This window comes from Sturnira hondurensis, unplaced genomic scaffold (assembly GCF_014824575.4).
Source record: "Sturnira hondurensis isolate 20B ecotype Veracruz unplaced genomic scaffold, ASM1482457v3 Scaffold0006829, whole genome shotgun sequence".
In the NCBI taxonomy this organism is placed as follows: domain Eukaryota; kingdom Metazoa; phylum Chordata; class Mammalia; order Chiroptera; family Phyllostomidae; genus Sturnira; species Sturnira hondurensis.
In genome coordinates, this window is record NW_028079460.1 from 1,071,203 (window position 1) to 1,093,553 (window position 22,351).

The following is a 22,351-nucleotide window of genomic DNA, read 5'->3' on the forward strand; positions in this document are numbered from 1 at the left end:
TAAAACCACATGAAAGAAGCATTTAGCCTATTTCCTGGAGCATTTCTGTAATTAATATATAGTAAGTGGTACCCTGGCTGGTATGACTCAGTGGACTGAGTGCCAGCCTGCAAACCAAAGGGTCACTGATTTGATTCCTAGTCAGGGCACATGCCTGGGTTGCAGGTCAGGTCCCCAGTAGGGGGTGCGTAAGAGGCAACCACACATTGAAGTTTCTCTCCCTCTCTTTCTCCCTTCCTTCCCTTCTCTCTAAAAATATATAAAATCTTTAAAAATATATATATAGTAAGTGGTATCAGAGGAATAAAATAGACCTTGGGCAGGCAAGGTTGAGTTTAACTGGTTGGCAAGGGGGCACAAAGACCAGGAAATTTTTGAAAAATGTTTAGCATGCAGCAGGGGCTCCACAAAGTTAGTTTCTCTCATTCTTCCAAGATTAAGCTCCTTGAGAGCAAAGGCTTGGTCATCTCTCTTTAAGCATGCTGAACTTAAAGCACATTATTTTGCATATAGTAGATGCTCCCAAAAAAGGTCTAGGAACGCTTTAATTTAGTAAATTACATTTCCATTTTCCTTGCATCTATACCTCAAATGAACTTATTACAAGTTTTAAATGTTTACGTGTCTCTATAATTATCTCAGGTTCATTAGTCTGGCCTCCCCAAAGAGTAAAATTCCTGGGGTCAGAAATACTACTGTCACCCTGACCAGTGTGGCTCAGCTGGTTGGAGCATCATCCTGTAACAGAAAAGTCGCAGGTATGATTGCCAGTCAAGGCACAAAACCTGGGCTGCGAGTTCGGTCCCCACCGAGGTGCATGCTAAAGCCAAAAAGCTCAAGGACATCAGATGATTTGCTTAAGATTGTAGAAGGTACTGCGGTAACACAGGTCTCTAACTCCAAGGCCTTGTTTTTTTCCCTACAGATACAAAGGCTGTCCAAGTCATTTTAAAGGATTTTTTTATTTCATAAGAAACATAAATTCAGACATCAGATTTTTTTAAAAATGGTAACTCCTCTAAATTGTTCCCAGCTGTGGGAGAAAACAATAGCTTTAGCTGCAACAAAAAGTAAATAGAACTAAAAGATAATTTTAAAATGGAGATACGGACATATAAAAACAGAGAGGTTTACGAACAGAATCAGGGTTATGGACATTTGTCCCAATTTCATAGTGATTCACAAAAAAAAAGTGTACAGGCCTCTGGAACAGGGCAGGCATCAACACCTCCCAAGCAAAGGCCCATAAATCTTTCAAAGATGCCTTTAAGGGCTTGTCAGGTGCTAATAGCTAATATACATTGTCTCATTTAATCCTCACTGGAAACTTTAAGAACTAGACATTATTATCCCATTGTACAGATGAAGTTCTGGAGGCTCAAAGACAATAACCCGGTGATTGGTCCAAGATAACAATCTATGCTCATTAATGGAGAAGCTGTTTTTTAGAATTCAGATCACATGACTCCAAAATCACGAGTTTCCACTCTATTCCTTGGTCTGGAGAAGTATTTTATTTGTGTTTTTTTAAAAAAACAAAGAATATATAAAAAAGCCTATAACTCAATAACAAGAGGATAAAGAAACCAATTAGAAAGTGGACAAATGATCTGATAGACATTTTTCCAGAGATACACAGACGGCCAATAAGCACATGAAAAGATGCTCAACACCCTTAGTCATTAGGAAAATGCAAATCAAAACCACAATGAAACACCCACTAGGAAGGCTATAATAAAAAGGACGGATGATAATGCGTTGAGGCCCTGGCTGGTGTGGGTCAATGGACTGAGCGCTGGCCTGCAAACAGAAAGGTCACTGGTTTGATTCCCAGTGAGGGCACATGCCTGGGTTGCAGGCCAGGTCCCTGGGAGGGGGTGTGTGAGAGGCAACCAGTCATGTATCTCTTGCACACTGATGTCTCTCTCCCTTTATTCCTTTCTTTTCTCTCTCTAAAAGCAAATAAATAAAATCTTAAAAAAATAATGTGTTGAGGACGTGAAAAAAACAGGAACCCTCATATTGCCAGTTAGAATGTAAAATGGTGTGGCCACTTTGCGTTTGCAGTGCAGTGCAGCAGTTTATTAGAAAGTTAGACAGGAATTCCATGTGACCCAGGAATTCCACTCTCGGGTGCCTTCTTCAGAGAATTAAAACTTATGTCCACACAAAGACCTGCTCGTGAGGGTCCACAGCAGCACTGATCACAACAGACACAAACTGGAAACAACCCAAATGTCCAGCATGAATGGGCCAGTATGAATGGTCCATGGTGTATGAATGGACCAGTAAAATGTGGTGTAGCCACATAATGGAGTATTATTCAGCAGTAGAAAAGGAATAAAGTACTGACAAGTGCTACAACATAGATGAATCTCAAAAACATGATGCTAAACGAAAGAAGCCAGACACAAAGGCCAAATGTTCTATTACTCCACTTACACGGAAAGTCTGAAATAGGCAAATCTCAGAAGGTTTCCTTCTGAGGTGATATAAGTGTTCTAAATTTAGATAGTGGTGGTGGTTGTACTGTAAATGTATTAAATATCTTTTAATTGTACACTTAAAACAGGTGAATTTTATAGTGTGCAACTTATATCTCAGTAAAGTTTTTCTAAAAAGTCAAGAAAGATTTTTAAGACCTGGCTGATCTACGCAGGCATTTCTTTCGCCGCGTCGGCTCACAAAGCACCACTCGCAGTTGAGGCCGATGGGCGGCCAGGATCACTCAGTCCCCATGGGTTATAGCGAGGATTTAGAATGTTCTTACGTGAGACTCTGGCACATTTAGGGGTTTTTAAACTAAAAAAAGTTTTCATACTGCTTCAAAAAGGAGGGGGATGGCAGAGACCTCTTTTAACGTAAAGTGGCCCACAGATCTTCACAAAGCCCTCCCCACCTATACACCTTCAGTCACTGCTGTCCGCGCCCACACACCATCCCCACCATTGCCACCACCCCCGCCAAAAAATTCTGCAGAACCCCCTTTGAAAGCTACCAGCCAGCCCTTTGGCAACAGCTCGCCCTGCCAATGGAGTGGAAATAGGGGTGTGAGTTGCACAGCTGACTCCCAATGCCTCTATCCCCACCACCCCTCACCCCACACCCCGGGACCTGGAACCAAGTACCTCTCCTGGGCCAGGGAAGTCCACTCCGCAGTCCCTACACGGAGCCTTCGGCCTTATCGCTATGTGCTCCGCCTCCTTCCAGACCCGTGGGGTGCGGGGTGCGGGGGGCGGGCCACTACCCAGCAACCAATGCTGGGGCGATGGCCGCGGCCGGGGCTGGCGGCGAGAGCCCGATTTTCAAGGCGCGGAGCGGTGCTTTGCCACTGCCTCTATACCCGTTTTTATCAGGCACTTCCCCCCACACACACCGCACACACCAAAAATAACGTTTACAGAGGACGTGGAGGGAGCAAAGCCACCTCACCTGGCCCTCTGGGGAGCGACTGGGTTGCTTCTGGGGTGGGAGAGAAGCACGTGGCGCACCCTGGGCACATTTGAAGGCAGCGCCTGGGCGATACCCGTTCGGTGGAGAAGTTCGGGGACTCTAAGCTCCGGGGCGTGGCTGGCCAGCACGTGCCGCTGCTGCCACCTTCTCCCTAACGTGGACCCCCAGGACCTATCATTGCACAAACTCCTCGCCCACCACCCCCTTATCTGGGCGGAAGGGGGGGCGCGCGGTGGCGCAGCTGGGAGGTGCCACCGCGGAGGGAGGGGTGGGGCGCGTGGAGGGGGTGGGCCGCCCGCCGTCTGTCCGCCGTTTGTCCCGGCGCCGGGACACTCCCACTGCCTCCTCTGTGTGCACTCTAGTCCCTGGGAGTGTGGGTAGGGCTGTCTCGGGGCTTCCGTGGGCCAGGCCTCTCCTACTCCTGGAGGAAAACGCAGGGGAAGCCCCCTGTCCGTGCAGGCCCTGAAGAGGAGCCCGGGCGGGGCCCCGGTGCGTTGTCCCTGTCGCCGTCCGTGTCCGGAGCAGCAGCCTGCGCCCGCCCGCTCGGCGCCCAGGGCCCCCCGCCCCGGGCCGGAGGGGCCCCACCCTGCCGGGCGTAGACGAACACGGGCCGGGGACACGGAGCAGCCGTCGCAGGGTCTGGTCACGGCCTCCAGCGCCCCAGCCCCGGGGAATGCAGTGGCCCCCGGCCCCTGGAACCTCTCTGTGTCTGGGCTGGACCTCCTTGTTCACCTGCTCCACGGCCACGACGCTCCTGAGCCGCGCCGGCCAGGCCCCCCTCATGGCGGCCAAGTGGTTCAAGGAGTTTCCCTTGAACCTGAAGACGGTGTCCGAGCGGGCCAAGCCTGGTGGTGGTGGAGGCGGCAAACTGCGAAAGAACTTGGAGGCGGGCGGCGCAGGGCCCACCCCCGGTAAGGGCCGCAAGAACTCGGCGGCCGAGCTGGGGGGTGGCAGGGCCGGCATCGGCCCCTCCAAGGACAGCCGACTGTCACGGGACAGCCTGCAGGGGTTGATTCAGGCCGCTGCGGGCAAGAGCCGCAAGAACTCTCGGGCCACCGAGGAGGAGCCCCACCGGGGCGCGGCCAAGAGCTCGGGATGCAGCACCTACATCAACAGGCTCATCAAGGTAGATACTCAGGAGAAGAATGGGAAGAGCAGCTACCCCAGCAGCAGCAGCAGCAGCAGCAGCAGCAGCTCTTCCTCTGCGTCCTCTTCCCCTTCTTCCCTGGGCCCTGAGCTGGACAAGGGCAAGATTATTAAGCAGCAAGACACGGTAAGAACAGTCTCCCCTGAACCACCTGTCCCCTACTGAGTCGAAACAGTGGGAAGGAGCCCAGCGAACCTGCTAACCCCTAGGTAGGGTTCCTTGGCCACAGAGAGGGGCAGGATGTGTACCTCCCCTAACATTCGGTGACTTCTAAGTGACTGTTTAAAACCATTCGTTTTTTTATCTGGAAAAATCCTCATTCTAAGGATGGGAAACTGCAGAAATTTACTATTTCATTTTGTTAGCAGTTTATAACAGTAATCGAATGAAACCTTCCTGCTTTGTTCAATTTGGCGCCCATATAGGTGGTGGCTTATTTTAATCTCAACATCCTGGGGCCGGGGGAAGGAAGGTGTGCAAAGCAAGACTGTGTAATTCTAATTTTTCTTGAGCGTAAGGAATGGTAACCTTCAAAGCTCTAGAGAATGGGTTGGCCAGCCCAGGCTACCCCACCCCTGGCTCAGAAGCTCCACCTAGTAAAGGGCTTCTCTGAGCTTCACTAGCACCCAAAGGTTACAGCCCTTGCATTCAGCCCATGACCCTTTGCTGTGCAGCAGAGATAGAGGATGAGCGACACGGGGCTCTGCAGGGGATACAGGATGGAACAAAGAAATCCACTCTTCTCTGTGGAAGGGGGAGGGAGAAGAGTTCAAGCTGAGCTTTCAGACTGCAGCCATGGGCATCACTTCCTGTCTTGGGAACTTTAATGTACCCTTGCCTAGGCTTCAGACATGCTGCCTACCTGGATGGAGGCAGGAGCCAGTAGCACAGACCATGTGTGTCTGCGCTGGCCACTTCTGTTCATTCCTCCATTCATTCTTTCCCTTACCCTGGGCCAAAGACTGCCAAGGACCCAGCTGGTCCAGATACTAGTGGTCTACCTGCCTGACTAGATCATAAGTACCTGCAGCCAGCGGCTGCATATCACACTTCCTGTTCCTCCTGTACTCGGAGAGTGCAGTACCGAGCTGGGCAGTCAGAAGAATGGAGTCGGGCAGTGAGAGGCAATTGCAGTCCTCGGCAGTAGTTGCCTGGTTATTTCTATGGTTGTCACTTCTGGATGTCTGAGTTTCTTACTCCCAGGTGGAGGGCTCCCATCCAGGCGTCAACCTCTTCCTCACTTCTCTCTGTTTATCCAGATTCTTCCTGCCCAGCTCCAGTGGTCCTTCTCCATGAACTCTTTGGAGAATGTAATCAGAGATTGGGAAGCAGGCTTCTTCCCAGAGAAGGGGTTTCTTGCCTTACCCCCCACCTAGTCACGCAGCTGCTGCGGAACAGAACCCTTGCACACGCACCACCTTTCCAGGCCCCTTTGCATTTGAGGAAGAACAGGTGCTTTCTGACACAAATATGGATCAAAACTCTATCTGACGGCAGCCTATGAGAATAAGTCTGCCTGTGAATTATTGAACCTTGAATTCCCAGATTACTGTTTAGTTCTGACCTATTTCTTATTATGAAGTGTGTCTCTTTAGAACTGTTATAAATTTCTTGAGGACAAAAAGCAGTTCTTGGTCTTGTTTTGATTCCCTAACCAGTGCTAGTGGATGTTCAGCCTGAGTGATTGACTGATTCACTGCGACTATGTTGCTCATCTTGCTGGCACTAAAAAGACCAAAATCATGGGAAAGAGGGTAGGCCAGCTAATTTTTTTATGCTCTAACGCGGTAGACATCCCCCCTCGCTTCCACCCATCCCTGCTATCCTTTAACTCAGCAAAAGCTTTATTGCTTAGGGAAAGAAAAGGAGGTGAAAAGAGTCTTGGGAATAAGCAGAGTTTAGATGTGCTAACGGTCAATTATACTACAAAAAAAAAATCAGATGGGTGAATAACATGATCAAGTGCAAAAGCTCTCCGCCCAGAACCGGTTGGAGATGCCGCCGTCTGTTCAGATCAGCAGACCGTCCATTCTGGCATATGGTAGTCCTTAGCAACTCTCCTGCCCGGCTCCTTTCCAGGTCATCATTTTAGAAGACTATGCTGACCCGTACGATGCCAAACGGACAAAAGGTCAAAGGGATGCAGAGAGAGTAGGGGAGAACGACGGCTACATGGAACCCTATGACGCACAGCAGATGATAACAGGTTTGTAACCAAGAGCTGCTTAGTTGGGGCAGGAATCTCACACTCACTTGGAGTGTGTAAAACAGTGACCGCTGTCTGTTTGGGGAAGGGGTGAAGCGATTTAACCAGACCCTGCCAACTGGAAGGAACAGAAATGATACCCAAAACTGAAGTCAGACACCTAGTTAGCCTCCTTCAGTTTTAGACTTTTCAGGTGTCTTTAAAGTTTTTCTAATTCTGTATAAAATGACACTCTTCCATGGTGAGTTTGCAGATCTGCTCAGGATGTGATCTTTAGTTTTAAGATACTTCCATACATTACTTGCCCACTTTCAAAGCTTTGACATCCATCATGGGAGTTGAAAATCTGCACCAAAGGACTCATACACACCTAAAAGGTTTTAAGTTAAAGGATGCAAAAAGACAAGGTCCTCTGTGTTGGCGTAGACGACTGATCTCTCGACAAGCTCTACAACATTAGAGCAAAACATTTACTTATTAAGGAATGATCACCAATCACTAGCATGATCCAAGCTATTCAAGAGAAACCTCCTAAAACTAATTGACAATCTTGTAACTTTTTATGTGGGATAGTTCCAACTTGTGAGCTAAGCAATCACCCTGTCATTTTTGGTATCAAGCTTTGCCCTTAAAAAAAAAAACTTTTCCCTTTTATTCATAATTCTCTTAAATTAGTGTAAACAATACTTTAAAATTATATACTTACTAGTTATTTAGCTTTATTTGTGAATATTAGAGTAAGTTGTTTATTCACCTAACTGTCCTTAAACATTCTTTAATCCACAATGAGAAAGGAAGTTTCCAAGTGCTGACTCAAGGTAGCCTTGTTTGAGTGTCATAGATTTCATTCCTGGAAAAGGTTAATAACTGGTCACGCGTTAAAGATGGTCTCTTCTGTTTAAGAACAGATTGACAAGCTGTCAGGCTCAGACTCCATAAGCTTAGTCTCAGAAAAGTGGAGCAGACGGTAACGGCAGCACCCTGGAAGGGTCGAGACAGGCTTCGAATGAAAATGAGCTGCCGCAGGAAAGCCCTGCTCTGCTTCCTGCGCTCTGCTTGCAGAGATAAGGCGTGGGTTTGCGGAGGGTGTGCCCTGGCCAGGCGGTGACCCTGAAGGTCACTGGACTGTGACCTCTAATGAAATCTGTGAATGAAAGGAAGTGAAAATGAACTTAGTCAGAATTTTTTAAAATATTGGAGTCTTGAAAGAAATCGGGGGAAAGAATTACTTTCACATAAATTGAGGAAAAAGATATTCTAAAAAAACAATGCTTCCTTTTAATTCACCTTTCTTTGTCCTTTGGATTTTAGTTTCCTCTTTCTTTCTCACTGGAATAAATCGTTTATATGAACTGGCCCAGCTGCTCATTTGTGGGGCCACGCTGGTCATCAGGAAAATGCTGTGCTTTTTAAAAATGAATGTATCTTTTTTTTCCAGGTAATCCCCACAAAACTCTATAAACTAGGGGACTCCAGTACTGTCCCCTGGTTACAGAGATTCTAACTTGCCTATGTCACAAACCTTTTTTTAAGAGACAGAGCAGAAATTAAAACTCAGATCTTCCCATGCCAGGTGGGGTGGTCTGCTTCCTACACCAGGTTCCCCCAAGACAAGAAATGATGTGTGCAAAAGCACTTTGAACTGTGCTGATAAGTAAGTCCCCTTTCCACTGAGACTCGAAAAGACGGTTATAGTGAAAAGTCAAAATTGCCCAACATCAAATATAATAATAATAATAATAATAATAGCATTTAATATTCAAGCATTTATTAAGTTCTAGGCTCTGTTTTAAATCACTTACATGAGTAAATTATTTAGGAATATGGAATTAATCAATTGGAGAATAAATTCAAGCTTATTAAAATATCAATTACTTTCTCTAATTACTAGATTTTTTCTATGCTCTTAAAAATATTGGTGAGTTTTAAAGTTTCTTCATGTATAATATATTAAAATATATTAAAAGGCACTTTCTTAGTCAGTGTAGAGAATATACCTCTTATTTTACCCATAGGTTACACAGCTGGACAGAATAACAGGAAGTGAGTATATCGGAAGCTGGGAATAAAAGTTTTGCGCTGGTTTGTTTTTTTTTAAACCTTTTACCTTTTTTGTTCAGTTTGCTCCTTGTGATTTGCTGTCAAGTCCAAGTTCAGAAATGCCCCATATTTCTTGAGAAACATGAGGGATTTCTTTTCGGTTTGTTTCAGCATTTCTGTAGGAGAAGGAGACAGTGCTAATGAGGGGTTTAACTCTGGAGCACCCAGCCTCTGTCCTGCCTTTCTGGTGCCTGTGAAGTGGAAACAACATGCCTGATTTTACAGTACCTTGGGTGTATAACACTGTTCGTGAGGTTGTGTTATAACATCCAACAAGTATTGCTTTACCAAGCACCAGGCCCTGTGCTGGGAGCTGGGCATACAGAGAACAAAACCCGCGTGGCCCGGGGCGTGTGACCCTCCCAGCCTAGAGGGTAACAAACCTAACACCAGCACAGAAGAAAGCATGTCACCAAAAAGTATGGTTAGGGGACATCTGTAATAGTGTTGTCAGGAAAAAAAAAATTTAAAGAAAGGTGTGGTAAGTGTCGTGAATTAGAGAATTAGAAACATCGCTGGCCTCAGGGATAGAGGAAGAAACAGAAATTAAGAGGCATTTAGTACTTTCCTGTGGCCACGTAACTGGGATCTAGGCGCCCTGGATCTCTTCCAAGACTTTGTTCTCAACTTTTAACAGCTAAAAATTTATAAATTTATGAAGAAATTCTCACTTAGATTTATTCAAAGAATTGTTCATAAAAAGATATGACTATAAATACGAGGCAGTAATAGTATAAACTTCTTCGCTTTTCTGATAAATTAGCAGGATCATTGTAGCTAAATAATTAGTAGAAATATTCTGTATAATTTAGCTTTCTGGGTTTTAGCCACCAAGTAAAAACTTAAGCATTAAAAGGGTCTTTAGAAGCTCCCTAAGACAACAGCCGTTGTTCAGCCCCGAAGTTCCTCCCACAGCTGGTTATCACACAAATTGAGCACTTGTGAGGTGCCGAACTTGCCAGGTCCCCGCACTGGGCCCTACAACCCAGAGAAGTGGGTCTTAGAAGTCTGTGTGTTACCATTGAAGAAGCCAGGGTTCAGAAGATTCAAAAACTTGTCCAGATTATATGGGTGGAAATACAGGTCATTCACCAACCTTTGGTTTTAGTTACAGCGTTCCAGCCACAAGTGGTTTTAAATTTTTTAATTTTTGCCTCCAAATGGTTTTGTTGGTTTGTTTAAATAATACAATCTGAAAGAGAATCTCATTGTTCGGGTCTCCATTTAAAAAATTAACCACTTTGAAAAAATATTAATAGAAGACTATTTTTGATTTCCTTAATGTCTATACTTTCCTTGTTATACTTAAATTTCAGGGTTTCTGAATTATATCTGTTTTCATTCAGGAAATGTTGAAGTAGTTTTAAATCAAAAGCTTGAGCACTGATAAAAGATGTGAGTAAAGTTATCGAACACCCCTTCTGATTCTTAGAGTGAAAAAGAGCCTTATGAGGCTCTAAGTTTAGTTTTGAAAACATTATGAATGAGGGGAAAAGGTGCATTATAGAAGTTGTACTTAATGTTTTAAATGAGATCTTTGGGCATCCAGTGAGGAGTGACAGAGAAGGCTCTGGCCTTCGTGCAGAATGGCGCCCCCGTTGACTGCCGCACAGCCTCAGTTTGTTCACCTGCGAGATGGGACTGCCCCCTCGCCCCGCCCTGAGGCTTCCCTGAGATACTGGGTGTCACGTGCCAGCATGTGCGCATCCAGTGAATTCAGCCATTATTTGGACACTTCAGAGAGAGAGTTTCTTTTTCAAAGACAATTCTGGACAATTCGAGAAATAGCAATTGATAACTACAATTAACTTAGCTGAAGGAAGTCTTAGTCTTCTGCTATGTTTTTAAATAGAAGTGGCAAATTATGCACGGCCAGAGCTGGGAATAGGGAAGGGAAGACGGAGACCCATACTGTGTTTCACACTGTCGAGTTAGCCGGTGCGGGTCAGGCCTGGGTTTCAGCTGCAGATGGGTGTTTATCTGCAGCCCGGGGCCACATTCTGTTGTCTGCCATGTAAATGGCCTCTATCGGCAGAGCCAGGGTGTAGCTTCCTTTCTCCATTTCCTCCTTCTCAGGCTCGTTTCCTCTCAGAGCCAGCTCTGCACGTCAGGGGCTATTCTCCCTGCAGGAAGGGTCGGCTTGCAGCCCCACGATTGTTTCTGTTTCTATGGCGCCTCAGGTTGGGGGCAGCCAGGTGTTGGAATGGACTGGAAGGTTACTTCCCTTGAAGGGGCGGAGGGGCCCTGCACTCAAGCCCTTCCCCCCCCTAATTAAACATTGTTTAAAAAGATGATAAAACTTTGCAGATTTTGCCCAATTCCAGGACCATCCTGGGAAGGGACATTCTCAGTTTTGTGCTTCCCCACTGTTTTTCCCAGAGGGCTGTGTGCGCAGATTGCCTACAATAGAAGGGCAAGACCTCATCTCAAAAGCAAAAACGTAAACACACCTGTCATAAGAACTCAGGATTCTAATCACTGCATATTGTTTTAACACAATTTATTGAAATTTTCTTATGAGGGGACTCCTTCTATCTTAAGGTTGCAGTCACTTCCTTTGCATGTAGTGCAGCTGGGATAGAGGCGAGAAATGGGGAAGGCTCCCCGAGACTGCTAGACTCAACTGCGGGCAGACTTAGGTTTTGATCAGAAACTTCAAAAATTCCAAATCCGTCCCTTGAGTTCCTTTGTGTTTTCTCTTTCCTTTAAAAAACCCCAGCCTTATCTTAACTGAACCAAGAGCAGAGCATGTTTTTGTTTCTTATTTTCCATAACTCCATCTGGAATAAGCAATGAAGAAAAAACGCAGCTGGATTGAGAGTCAAGAGGCTTGGGCCGGAGGCAGCCCCGGGCGCCTTTCCTGCCTGGGGCGGGCGGCTCTTCCGGTGCTCCCGTTCTGCTGCCTCCGAGGCTTTAGACAGAGGAGAACCCTTCCGTTTGGGATGGGGCTAGCAGAGACAACGAGAGCTCTGGAGAGCAGAAAGGAGTGGGGGGGGGGGGGGGGGGGGCGGCCAGNGCGGCCAGGGCCACCCAGGAGGCGTGGCAGTGCCTCTCAGGCTTCGATGCTCATTAGAATCACCTGGGGGAGCTTTTGAACACCGACCGGTTAAATCGGGCTCTGGTAGGAGGACCCGGGCATCCATGGCTGTTAAAGCAGGCAGCTTCCAGTGGGCTGCCGCCAGGGACCCTATCCAGCAGAGTCACAGCCTCACCCTATTAGTAAATTCTGTCCTTTCTAATTTAGTGTCCTGATTTTAGTACCTTTTCTTTTGAATGTTTCATTTGTTGTCCTTTCCTTGTTATAGAAGTCTTGTTGAGTCAGTGATTCTTCTCCGTAGAGTGTCTCCCTGCCCGTTTTACCTGTGGACATTCTCCCTTTCCTTGGTTTCGATGGCATTGCCTCCTCACCTGACCACTCCTCAGTCTTCTTTGCCAGCACTCTCCTTCCATTCACCCTTCACTGAAGAGGCCCCAGACCCTGCCTTCCATCCTCTTTTCAGCTGCCTCCTTTCACTCACGGTACTGACGACAAAGTTCGTTGGTGAGTAACTGCTTGACATGTAACTTTGTCCTTCATTTCTCTGCTGAGCCCTGGGTCTGTGCTGTCACCTGCTGGAAGGACTCTGAAAGCTCCTACCTGTCTCTCTTTCTCCTCCCATCCATCCAATTATTATTTAGCACAACTCTGTCCTACAAACATAAACGAGACAGGGGTGGCCCCTGCCCTGGTGGTCTCCACCAAACTGGAAACACAGGCACAGGGACAAGCAGATCCGAGCAGTGGGGGAAGTGCGAGGTGAGAGTGGCTTGGGGAAGTGGTGGTCCCTGGGAGAGGTGGGGGTTAGAGGAAGAGAAGCTTGGTCAGCTTTCGAAGGGTGGAAAATCACCCAGACATTACTGGGTATAAGGCAGTGTGGTACTCAGGGAACTTCACAAGTTCCATTTGTTGGAACAAAGAATTGGATTCCAGAGGGACAGGAATGGTAGTGTTGAGAGAAGAAATTGGAGAGGGAGACAGTGACCTGGTCACAGAAGGCCTCCCATGCCAAGCCGAGCAGTCTGTACCTTTTAAGTAGACAGCTAAGAGTTTATCGGGGTATTAATGGATGAGGTGAGATGTTTGTGTTTAGAAAGGTCCTCTTTGACTGTGAGCAAGTGGGCAGATTGAAGGCTTCCTGATGGACATTTGGAAGAGCCTGTAATGCTTCTGTTGCTCTGCGTCACCAGCTCTGGTTGGCCAGACTGTGAGCATCGTCCGCTCCACCTGCCAAGGCCTCTGGGCTCTAAGCTGGTCAGGCCCTGGGCTCTTCTGATTTCTCCCACTGTGGTTGGCTGGCAGGTTGGGTGAGGGCTGGTTGGTTTGCATCTGGTTTTTTGCATCTATTTCTATGCCTCAGTCCAGACCATATCGTTCTGGCATATTCTATACTGTATACTGTGTTGGAGTTATCTTCCAACAAAATAAAATATAACTGTTATTGCCTGTTTTTAAAAAACAGTCATTCTGCAGTGCACCCTTGCCTTTACAACCCCTACACTGCGGTGCCCTGGCCTGCCTGTCCCCCGGCAGCTTCCCCCACGGCCTCTGCCCCCTCCTGGCCTCTGTCCTTTGAACTTATCTCTCAACTGTCCCTTCTGGGAACAAGCCCTCCATGGTTCCCACCTCCGTATCTTCACTCATGCAGCTTCCTCCACTGGAAATGACCTCCTCTATCAGCGTCAACTCATCTTCCATTTCTCTTCCACTTGGAGCCAATCCAAATTTAGTGGTGAAGAGTATGGCTTCTGGAGCCCAACTTCCTGCTTTGGAATCTAGGCCACCTAACAGCTTGGACAATTTCCTTCAACTCTCTGGGCTTCAGTTTGCTCTGATATCAGGGAACTACCACATTTTTCGGACTGTAAGATGCACTTTCCCCCCAAATTTGGGAGGGAAAGGGAGGTGAGTCTTATAGTCCGAATGTAGCATTACATTTACATTGGTGAAATATTATGTTATTTATATTAATAAATACCACATTTTTTGCTTCAAAAATGTTTTTCCTGTTCTCTGAATCCTAGGTGTGTCTTATGGTCCAAAAATATGGTGCTAGTACCCATTTCATAGAGTGGCTATGAAAACTGCAATGCACTTAGAATAGTGCTTAATGCATAGTACACCATCATTATGTGTTATTTGTGAGTGTGTCTGGCTTCTCCCACCATATTGGAACTACCCAGAGGTCAAGAACTCTAATGCCCAGTGCTTTGAAGATAGTAAACACTCCATCGATTTTTATTAAAATACTTTTATCCCAGCTTCCTAACAACATGTGAAAATTGCAGGCGAACCACACTCAGAACCAACACGGGCCCAGTGACTGGCACACTTCCGCTCCCACAAACTGCAGGCGGCCCCTGGCGCACGCCTGTCTTCGCACGTGGTCTCTAATGCTGTGTATGACCCCATCCCGTTGCCTGGCCCGGAGGGAGGCTCGGTCCTGCAGCCGGGAAGTAGCCGGCCCTGAAGGAACAATGTTGGCGGTCACCTTCCTCCACACAGACTGTCCTGGGGGAAGAGGGAATTCTGTGATTTACCAGGCTTCTGTGGCACATTTCTTTCAAAGTGTTCTGTGGGCTGCGTGTTTTTCAGAAATTAGACGCCGAGGGTCCAAAGACCCCCTGGTGAAGGCCCTTCAGCTGCTCGACAGCCCCTGTGAGCCAGGGGAGGCGGGCACGAAACCCGAGGTGCTGGCCAAGAGACGGAGCTCCAAGGACCTGCTGGGGAAGCCGCCGCAGCTGTACGACACGCCCTACGAGCCGGCCGAAGGGGGCCCAGAGCGGAAGGCCCGGCCCCCGGACGCGCACGGCCGGCTGCCCGAGGATGATGAGCGGCCCGCGGCCGAGTACGAGCAGCCGTGGGAGTGGAAGAAGGAGCAGATCGTGCGCGCGCTTTCAGGTGAGGGGCGGGTTGGGGCGCGTGTCAGGTGAAGGGTGCCCCCTGCCTCCCTGCTGCCCTGCTGGGAGACCTGCGCCCTCCAGACCCTTCAGCCAGAGCCACGTTTTTTACTTCCTCGACTGCAAGTCTGTTTCCTAGGAATTTGGTCGGGAAAACAAGAACTGGGCCTAGTTGGAAGACCAGGACTGAAGAAGAGCCCTTCATCTTGCGTTTCTCTCTCACCCTTCTGGGCATCTTTGTTTTCCTTTCTCTTCACAGGGCACAGCTGTTTTTGGAAATGCTTTAAATGACTGTTGAAAAACCTTACTAGATCACCGAATCGTTCGAATAGCCAGCAGCTTTTCTAGCTCTTACTTGGTACTAAAATCCCTATTTATAAAATGGCATCAAATGGATTTCAGGTAGAGGTGGTTGGAAAGCTGAATGAAGCCAGCTTTTTTTTATTGTTACTTTTTGGCAAAAAATTCTAAAGGAATCCATTCTTAAGTATGAATTTTTAAAGTAACTGACGAGGAAGGTGATAGGTTGTCAGTAGTTATTAAAGGTAATTGGCCATCTTGCTTCTCCCGGGACATAGTTTTTCTACTTGACTGACCACATAAATTCTGTTGCCTTTGATTTTTAAACTTAGGGATGTCTTTTCCTCCCAGTAGTAAAGCCCAGTTTGTGATTAAATGTTTAGTCAGTGTAAAGGGTGAGCAGAGAAGGTAGCACACCTGACAGCCAGCAGTCAGGTCACTTCGAGTGTTCCTTTCGTCTTCCTTTCACAGATCTCCATTGGCCACTTGCGCGGGGGGCTCCCGTTGCCCCTCCCTCTGTTTTCTCCAGCCTACATGTCATGGCATCTGGAAGGCAACATTCAGTAGTTACTTTCTGCAACTTTAGTAGTCACAGTTTATTTTCTTTTTGTTTCATTATTTCATAGTAAGAACTTTTCTCTGGATTTCATAGAATGAAACACACTCTTGCAAGGAATCATCACCTGTAACCTAAAAGACTACATTTAGTCTTTTACTCGAAATATACCACAACTTAAGAGTTTTTTTAAAATACATGCTGAAATATATTAAGGTGGTTCCCTTTCATATTGTAAAACTGCTTTACGGTGGTGAGTATCTCACGGAAAATGTAGCTGTCTGGGTGCTTGCAGAGGCATCAGACACCGAAGACAGCGGGCGCAGCTACCCCGGTGTCTGTAGAACAAATAGTAAAGGGACGGTGAGAGCTGCTTTCTCCAGCCGAGCCAGACAAAGAGGTTTTTCCCTTGAAGTTTTCGTGGTTCGCCTCAGTGGCCTCTGATGCTAAACGGAGCCTTCCTTCCAGTTCAGTTTGAAGGCTCTGAGCGACCTTCCACAAAGGAGGAGACAGTGAGGCAGCACCACCGGCAGAAGAGCTGGACCCCGAAGATCCTGAAGCCAGCCCTCTCCGACCACAGTGAGGGGGAGAGAGTGGACCCCGCCCTGCCGCTGGAGAAGCAGCCGTGAGTCCCCCGCACAGCCACGTGACAGACAGCAGCTGGCAGCTCATCCACAGCCTGCGGGTGGGGGGAGCACTGGCCCATTTTTACCTGATTATTCCTGCTCAGGAAGACTTGTCTGGGTGGGCTTGGTAATAAAGACCCACTTTCAAAGCCCAGTGCACTTGTGCAGAATGGAAAGTATACTACATCCCAAGAGCCTGAGTTTAAATTTCATTCTCCTATGTAGAGTAGAAACTTTTAAAATGACACTAGCCCAGTAGCTCCCTCCTGGATTTCTGTTTTGACGCTTGTGGTGTCTCCCCCAACTCCATTTTTCAGTTGGTATCATGGTGCCATCACCCGTGCTGAGGCTGAGAGTCGACTACAACCCTGCAAAGAAGCCGGTTACCTGGTTCGGAATAGCGAATCAGGGACCAGTCGGTACTCCATTGCACTGAAGTGAGTGCGGTGGCCTCCTGGTGTCCCGTTTGGATACAGGGGCGGGGGGGCAGGGGTTGCGCCATGTTGGTCTTTCCTATCCTGATCAGATGACCAGTCAAAAGAGATATTATTTCCAGGTGTTTCACAGGGGCATTTGTTGCCAGAAAAGATGCATTTGCTTAGACAATGGATAGGAAACGCTCTGATTAGAATACAAAATTGGTTTTGTACATTAGTCAATTTCTACTTTGTATTACTCCATCTAAAGTAGGCCCCCTCACCAGAGAAGTGGCTCCTGATAAAAAGAATAATATCTTACAGGATACTTCAGTCATTCTTCTTTTACTCCCTAGTGTTTTGGGATTTTGATAAATTAGATCCCTTGATTGTTCAAATGTCAGGTCAATTTTGATACCAGCTTCTTTTGGTGAAGAAGGAAGTGCTGACTTGCTATGAGTTCCTTGTCTCACTGTACACAGAACATCCATTTTTGCCTGGTAGGCCCAGTGAAGCTTGAATCATGGAAACGCTCGCGGCTGCGCCAGCCCAGCGGTGCTATATTGGAGGATCATTGTCAAGCGCCCTAGCGGCATTTCCTTCCTGAGGAAGCTGAGCCCCTGCAGCTGAAACAATCAGGCTGGGGGGGAAGGGGTTGGGGCGGGAGGGCGTTTGAGCAAAGCGGCTCGGAAAGCGGGACAGGCCGGCAGATACACAATACCAGGAATAGCTGTGCCGTGTTCCTGAAACCAGCACTCGCGGATTAGATCTTGGAGCCTTCGGTGCCCGCTGTCATTATATGGAACCAGGAACAGTCTTTCCAGATTGAGGTGGGGTGGGAGAGAGGGGGAGGAGGAACAGTTTTTTAAATTATTATTCTTAATGCATTCTTTGGGGAGGAAAGAAGGAGGGAAATTTATACACGTCCTTTTGGCTGTGGTGAGGAGCATGAGTTTAAACCTCACCTTAGCCGACTGGTGCTTGGGCTTAGGCACTAGTTTGGCAATTTGGGGGCCAGGAGGGACTGGACTTCTCTGTGGTGTTTGTGTTTCTTGTCTGGTATCTGACGACTTGTATGTACTAAGGATAGACAGTGCAAAGAGGACACACATTTGTTAAGGGCTGCACTTGTGTATAACAGTTCCAGGAATGGATGAAAGCCTGTCCGCCTTTGAATCTAACTGGGGTGTTTTCAGTGGGGAGGGATTCCCCTGTTCACTCACTCACGTCTCCCTCCTTGATTTGTTTGTTCCAGGACTAGTCAAGGATGCGTCCACATCATAGTGGCTCAGACCAAGGACAACAAGTACACGCTGAACCAGACCAGCGCAGTCTTTGACAGCATCCCCGAAGTGGTACACTATTACTCCAATGAGAAGTTGCCTTTCAAGGGGGCAGAACACATGACCTTACTCTACCCCGTGCACAACAAGCTACACTAAGGTTCAGCCACGGAAAGCCCTGGCTGGGCCTCTCACACCTAGGAGGGCATCAGCATTCCACCAGCGTTTCAGGGCACAAGGCTGGACTGTGCTGTAATGATTGGTAGGAAGTGGAAGTCTTCCTTCCTTAATAAGTCAGAAAGTCTTTGGGCTTGAATCCATTCCGTGACACTTGGTTACTGACCTGTCCCTCTTCTCCCTGCTAACTAGTTTTGTAGGAAGAAATTATAACTTACCAGTCGCCTCCACTCTCCGGACTGGGTGTTCTCTCTCTGTGGTGTGGCCCTCAGCGAAGGCAAGTCAGGAGTCCAGGAATATCGACGTTCTCCAGAGGTGCACTAATTGTCTCCTGGAACGCCTGGTCTTCAAACACACCAACACAAACATACTTGGCTCTTACATAAGACAGCAAAAAATGGTCGGGTGGACCAGAAGAGATTATGATACCGGATCCCTTCTTGGACAAAAGGCTGAATGGCAGAGAGTAAGTGAAGAGTGGACCTTAGAGAAAGCTGTCTTTCTCAGGTGGCTAGTTCAGCTTCACAGTCCATGAAAATTCACAACTTTAGGGTCTGGCATAAGGGTTATTTTGTGATAAGCCTTCTAAGGGAATTTGTGCTTTCTCTATCTCTGTAAGCATTTTCATCATTTCAGCAAATCGGTAACATAAACATAAATAGGAAGGATGAGTTAAGAATCACCAACTGTGGCTTCCAGTTAAGATGGTGGAGAGGGTAAATGTGGTACTCGCATCCTCCCCCAGCCACATCGAAATTGTAACTAAGCTATGGAACGACCATCATCCAGAACTGGCTGAAATCTAGCTGGACAGAAGTCCTCCAACTAAGGATATAAAGAAGAAGCCACATCAAGACTGGTAGGAGAAGCAGAGACGTGAACAGGCTGGTCCCACACCCACATGTGGTAGATAAAAATAGGAGGGGTATCTTGGCTGCGGGGGTCACCCTGAAGAGCAGCGGGTCCCAACCCCACACCAGGCCCTGCAGTCCAGGGTTCCAGTGCCAGGAAGAGCAGTCCCCATAATTTCTGGCTCTAAAAACCAGCAGGGATCAGCTCAGAGAGACAGAGGCTTCTGGGCTCCCAGCCAGTCCCTATTAAAGGGCCTGTGCGTAGACTTATATGGACTCGCTCTCTCTAAGCTACAGCACTAGGGCAACAGCTCAGAGGGCACCAGGGACATAGGGACATATGGGGAGGAGTGGAATTATCTGGCATGAGAAAAAGGGCTGGAGGGGCAGCTTTTTCCCAGACAGAAGCGCTGGCAGAGGCTCTTGTTCTTTTGCTGAGACCTCCCCCCATATCTGAGTCTCCTTCAACCTGGCCGTCGCTGCCCTGCCCTGGTGATTCCCCGAGACCCTGTCCCACCGGGCCCATCCGTTGTTTCCTGTGGCTTTTCCATATGAATGGCCTGTCTTGGCACCTCCTTCAGACTTTCTTAAAATTTCTTGAAAAAGTAGCATCTAGTCTTGTTGTGCCACGTACCTCTTGCTGATTTGCCCCAAGCCTGGCACTAGTGGCAGGTGGCCTTAATTCACAGTTTGGCATCTCCTGGGCCCTCCAAGCCCAGCACAAGCAGCAGCTATCTACAGATCACTGTGTAGTTCATGCCAGGAGGCCCCCGGCAAAACACAGGTGGCAGCAGACCTTGGCCTGCACCTCTAGGGAGACCCCAGAGCCATTGCACCCAGTAGACAGCTTCACACCACATTGAAGCACCACCCAGCCACCTCCACAAGCAACACAGTCAGGGGGCAGACTCAGCAGGTGCCAGAGCTCTACTGAAGTAAGTCCTGTTCCATGGGGTGGGCCCCTGTGTAGCCGATCCTCCGTGGTGGTTACAGCCAGTCCTTGCAGCTGATCAGCCTGGGGGGCAACCCCTCCCACTGACATGCCGACAGCAAACAGGGCTCAACTACAACAGGAGGGTGTATACAGGACAAACACCGGGGGAGGGCACGCCTGGAGTGCCCAGCTCAGGTGAATATGGAGGCTGTGCTACTAGACCCTACCAAACACCTACTATATTAGGCTACTCTACCAGCCTGGGAGACATAGCTCTGCCTAATATATAGAAGCAAACATGGGAAGCTCCCAAAATGAGGAGATGGAGAAACACGTCCCAAATGAAAGAACAAAACTCAAGGAAAAAAATAGTAAATATTTTTTAGGAGGCAAGCAATGTGCCAAATCGGTACATTGTACCCCCAAGGGTTGTGAGAATTCAAAACATTGGTTATAAGGATGTTTAATGAACTTAGTGAGAACTTAAACAGCATAAAAAAAGACATGGAAACCATAAAAGTCAGCCATAAGTAAAGGATATGCTAAATGAAATGAAAAATAACTTAGAGGCACTCACAGTAGAATGGATGAAGCCAAGAATCAAGTCAGCAATTTGGAATATAAGGAAGAAAAAAGAATCCAAAAAATGAGGATAGTATAAGGAGCATGTGGGACAATTTCAAGCATTCCAACGTTCCCTCATGGGGGTACCAGGAGAAGAGTAAGAAATTGAAAACCTATTTGAAATAATATGAAAGGAAACTACCCTAACCTGGTGAAAGAAATAGAAATGCACGTCCAGGAAGTGAAGAGAGTCCCAAACAAGATGAGCCCAAAGAGGTCCACCCCAAGACACATAATTAAAATGCAAAAGGTTAAAGGTAAAGCGAGACTCTTAAAAGCAGCAAGAGAAAAGCAGTTACTTAACTATAAGGGAGTTCCCATAAGACTATCAGCTGATTTCTCAACAGAAACTTTGCAGGCCAGAAGGAATTGGCAAGGAATATTCAAAGTGATGGAAAGCAAGGACCAACCAAGATTGCTCTACCCAGCGAAGCTACCATTTAGAATTGAAGGACCTACAAAGAGTTTCCCAGACAATGAAAAGCTAAAGGAGTTAATCACCACCAAACCAGTATTACATGAAATATTAAAGGGCCTCCTTTAAGAAGAAAAAATAGATAAAAAATATGAACAATTAAATGACAATAAATATATATCTATCAACAATTGAATCTAAAAATCAAAATGAATAAACTGAATAGAAACAGACTCGAGACAAAGCATTTTGACAGTTGCCAGATGGGCAGGAGAGGAGAGGGTGAAAAGAGTGAAGGGATTAAGAAGTACAAATTGGCCCTGGCTGGCGTAGCTCAGTGGATTGAGCGCAGGCCTGCGAACCAGACAATCGCGGTTCGATTCCCAGTCAGGGCACATGCCTGGGTTGCAGGCCGGTTCCTTGCAGGCTAACTACCAGCATGGGAGGCACAAAAGGCAACCATACATTGATGTTTCTCTCCCTCTCTCCTTCCCCTCTAAAAAATAAGTAAATAAAATTTTTAAAAAAAAAAAGAAGTACAAATTGGTAGCTACAGGATATTCATGTGGGTGAAAAGCACAGCATAGGGAATACAGTCAATAATCTAGTAACTCTATATGGTGTCAGACGGGTACGAGACACATTGGGATGATAACTTTGTAAGATGTGTAATGTATGATCACTGGGGTGCACACCTGAAACTAATGTAATACTGTATGCCAACTGTAACTGAAATATTAAAAATTATTTAAAAACAATCACCAATGTAATTAAAGATTGGCATTATTATAATTCTGAACTGTATCATGAACACAACAATGATTTCTGATTTTTTTAAAAATTTGAAAATTTACAAAGCTCAGCAACTGTTTTCTCATTGGATAATTATACAGAACTTCTGATACCTTTGATTTCATCTTTGTGCATTATGGTTGTTATGAAATTTTTTAATTTTTGTCCCTAAAATTACACTTGCCTTGTATTTTTAGAGTAAGTTAAACATGTGTTTGCAACTCTAGGATCTGATTGTATGAACTGGGTCACTAAAGCCTGCAAAGTCTCTCATGCTGTACAAGGCAGACCATTCACACTGTATAAAAATATTTTAAAAGACTTGAGATTTTTCTCTAACTCTCTTAAGGTATTAATACTCATACTATTGTTATCCTTAAGTATTGTGAACTTATGTCGCCAATTTACTTACTGTGAAAAAAGAGGTGGGAATGGCATGCTGTGAGAAGACCACCGTGGTGGGTGGCTCTGTAGCTACAGCTGAGCAGGAGTCTGCCCTGGAGGTGGTAGCAGGGCTCTCAGGGCCAGTCCAGG

At 46.9% G+C, this 22,351-nt stretch overlaps 1 protein-coding gene across 1 annotated transcript; it reads left to right on the forward strand.

The window, feature by feature from the left end:
• The first annotated feature begins 3,804 nt into the window (after positions 1–3,804).
• SHE (Src homology 2 domain containing E) lies at positions 3,805–20,355 on the forward strand. The gene is made up of 6 exons (XM_037050648.1): positions 3,805–4,726; positions 6,680–6,806; positions 14,539–14,844; positions 16,168–16,324; positions 16,643–16,762; positions 17,997–20,355. Exons 1-6 carry the CDS (start codon positions 4,127–4,129, stop codon positions 18,181–18,183), a joined length of 1,497 nt encoding a protein of 498 aa, XP_036906543.1. The 5' UTR covers positions 3,805–4,126; the 3' UTR covers positions 18,184–20,355.
• The last annotated feature ends 1,996 nt before the right edge of the window (positions 20,356–22,351 follow it).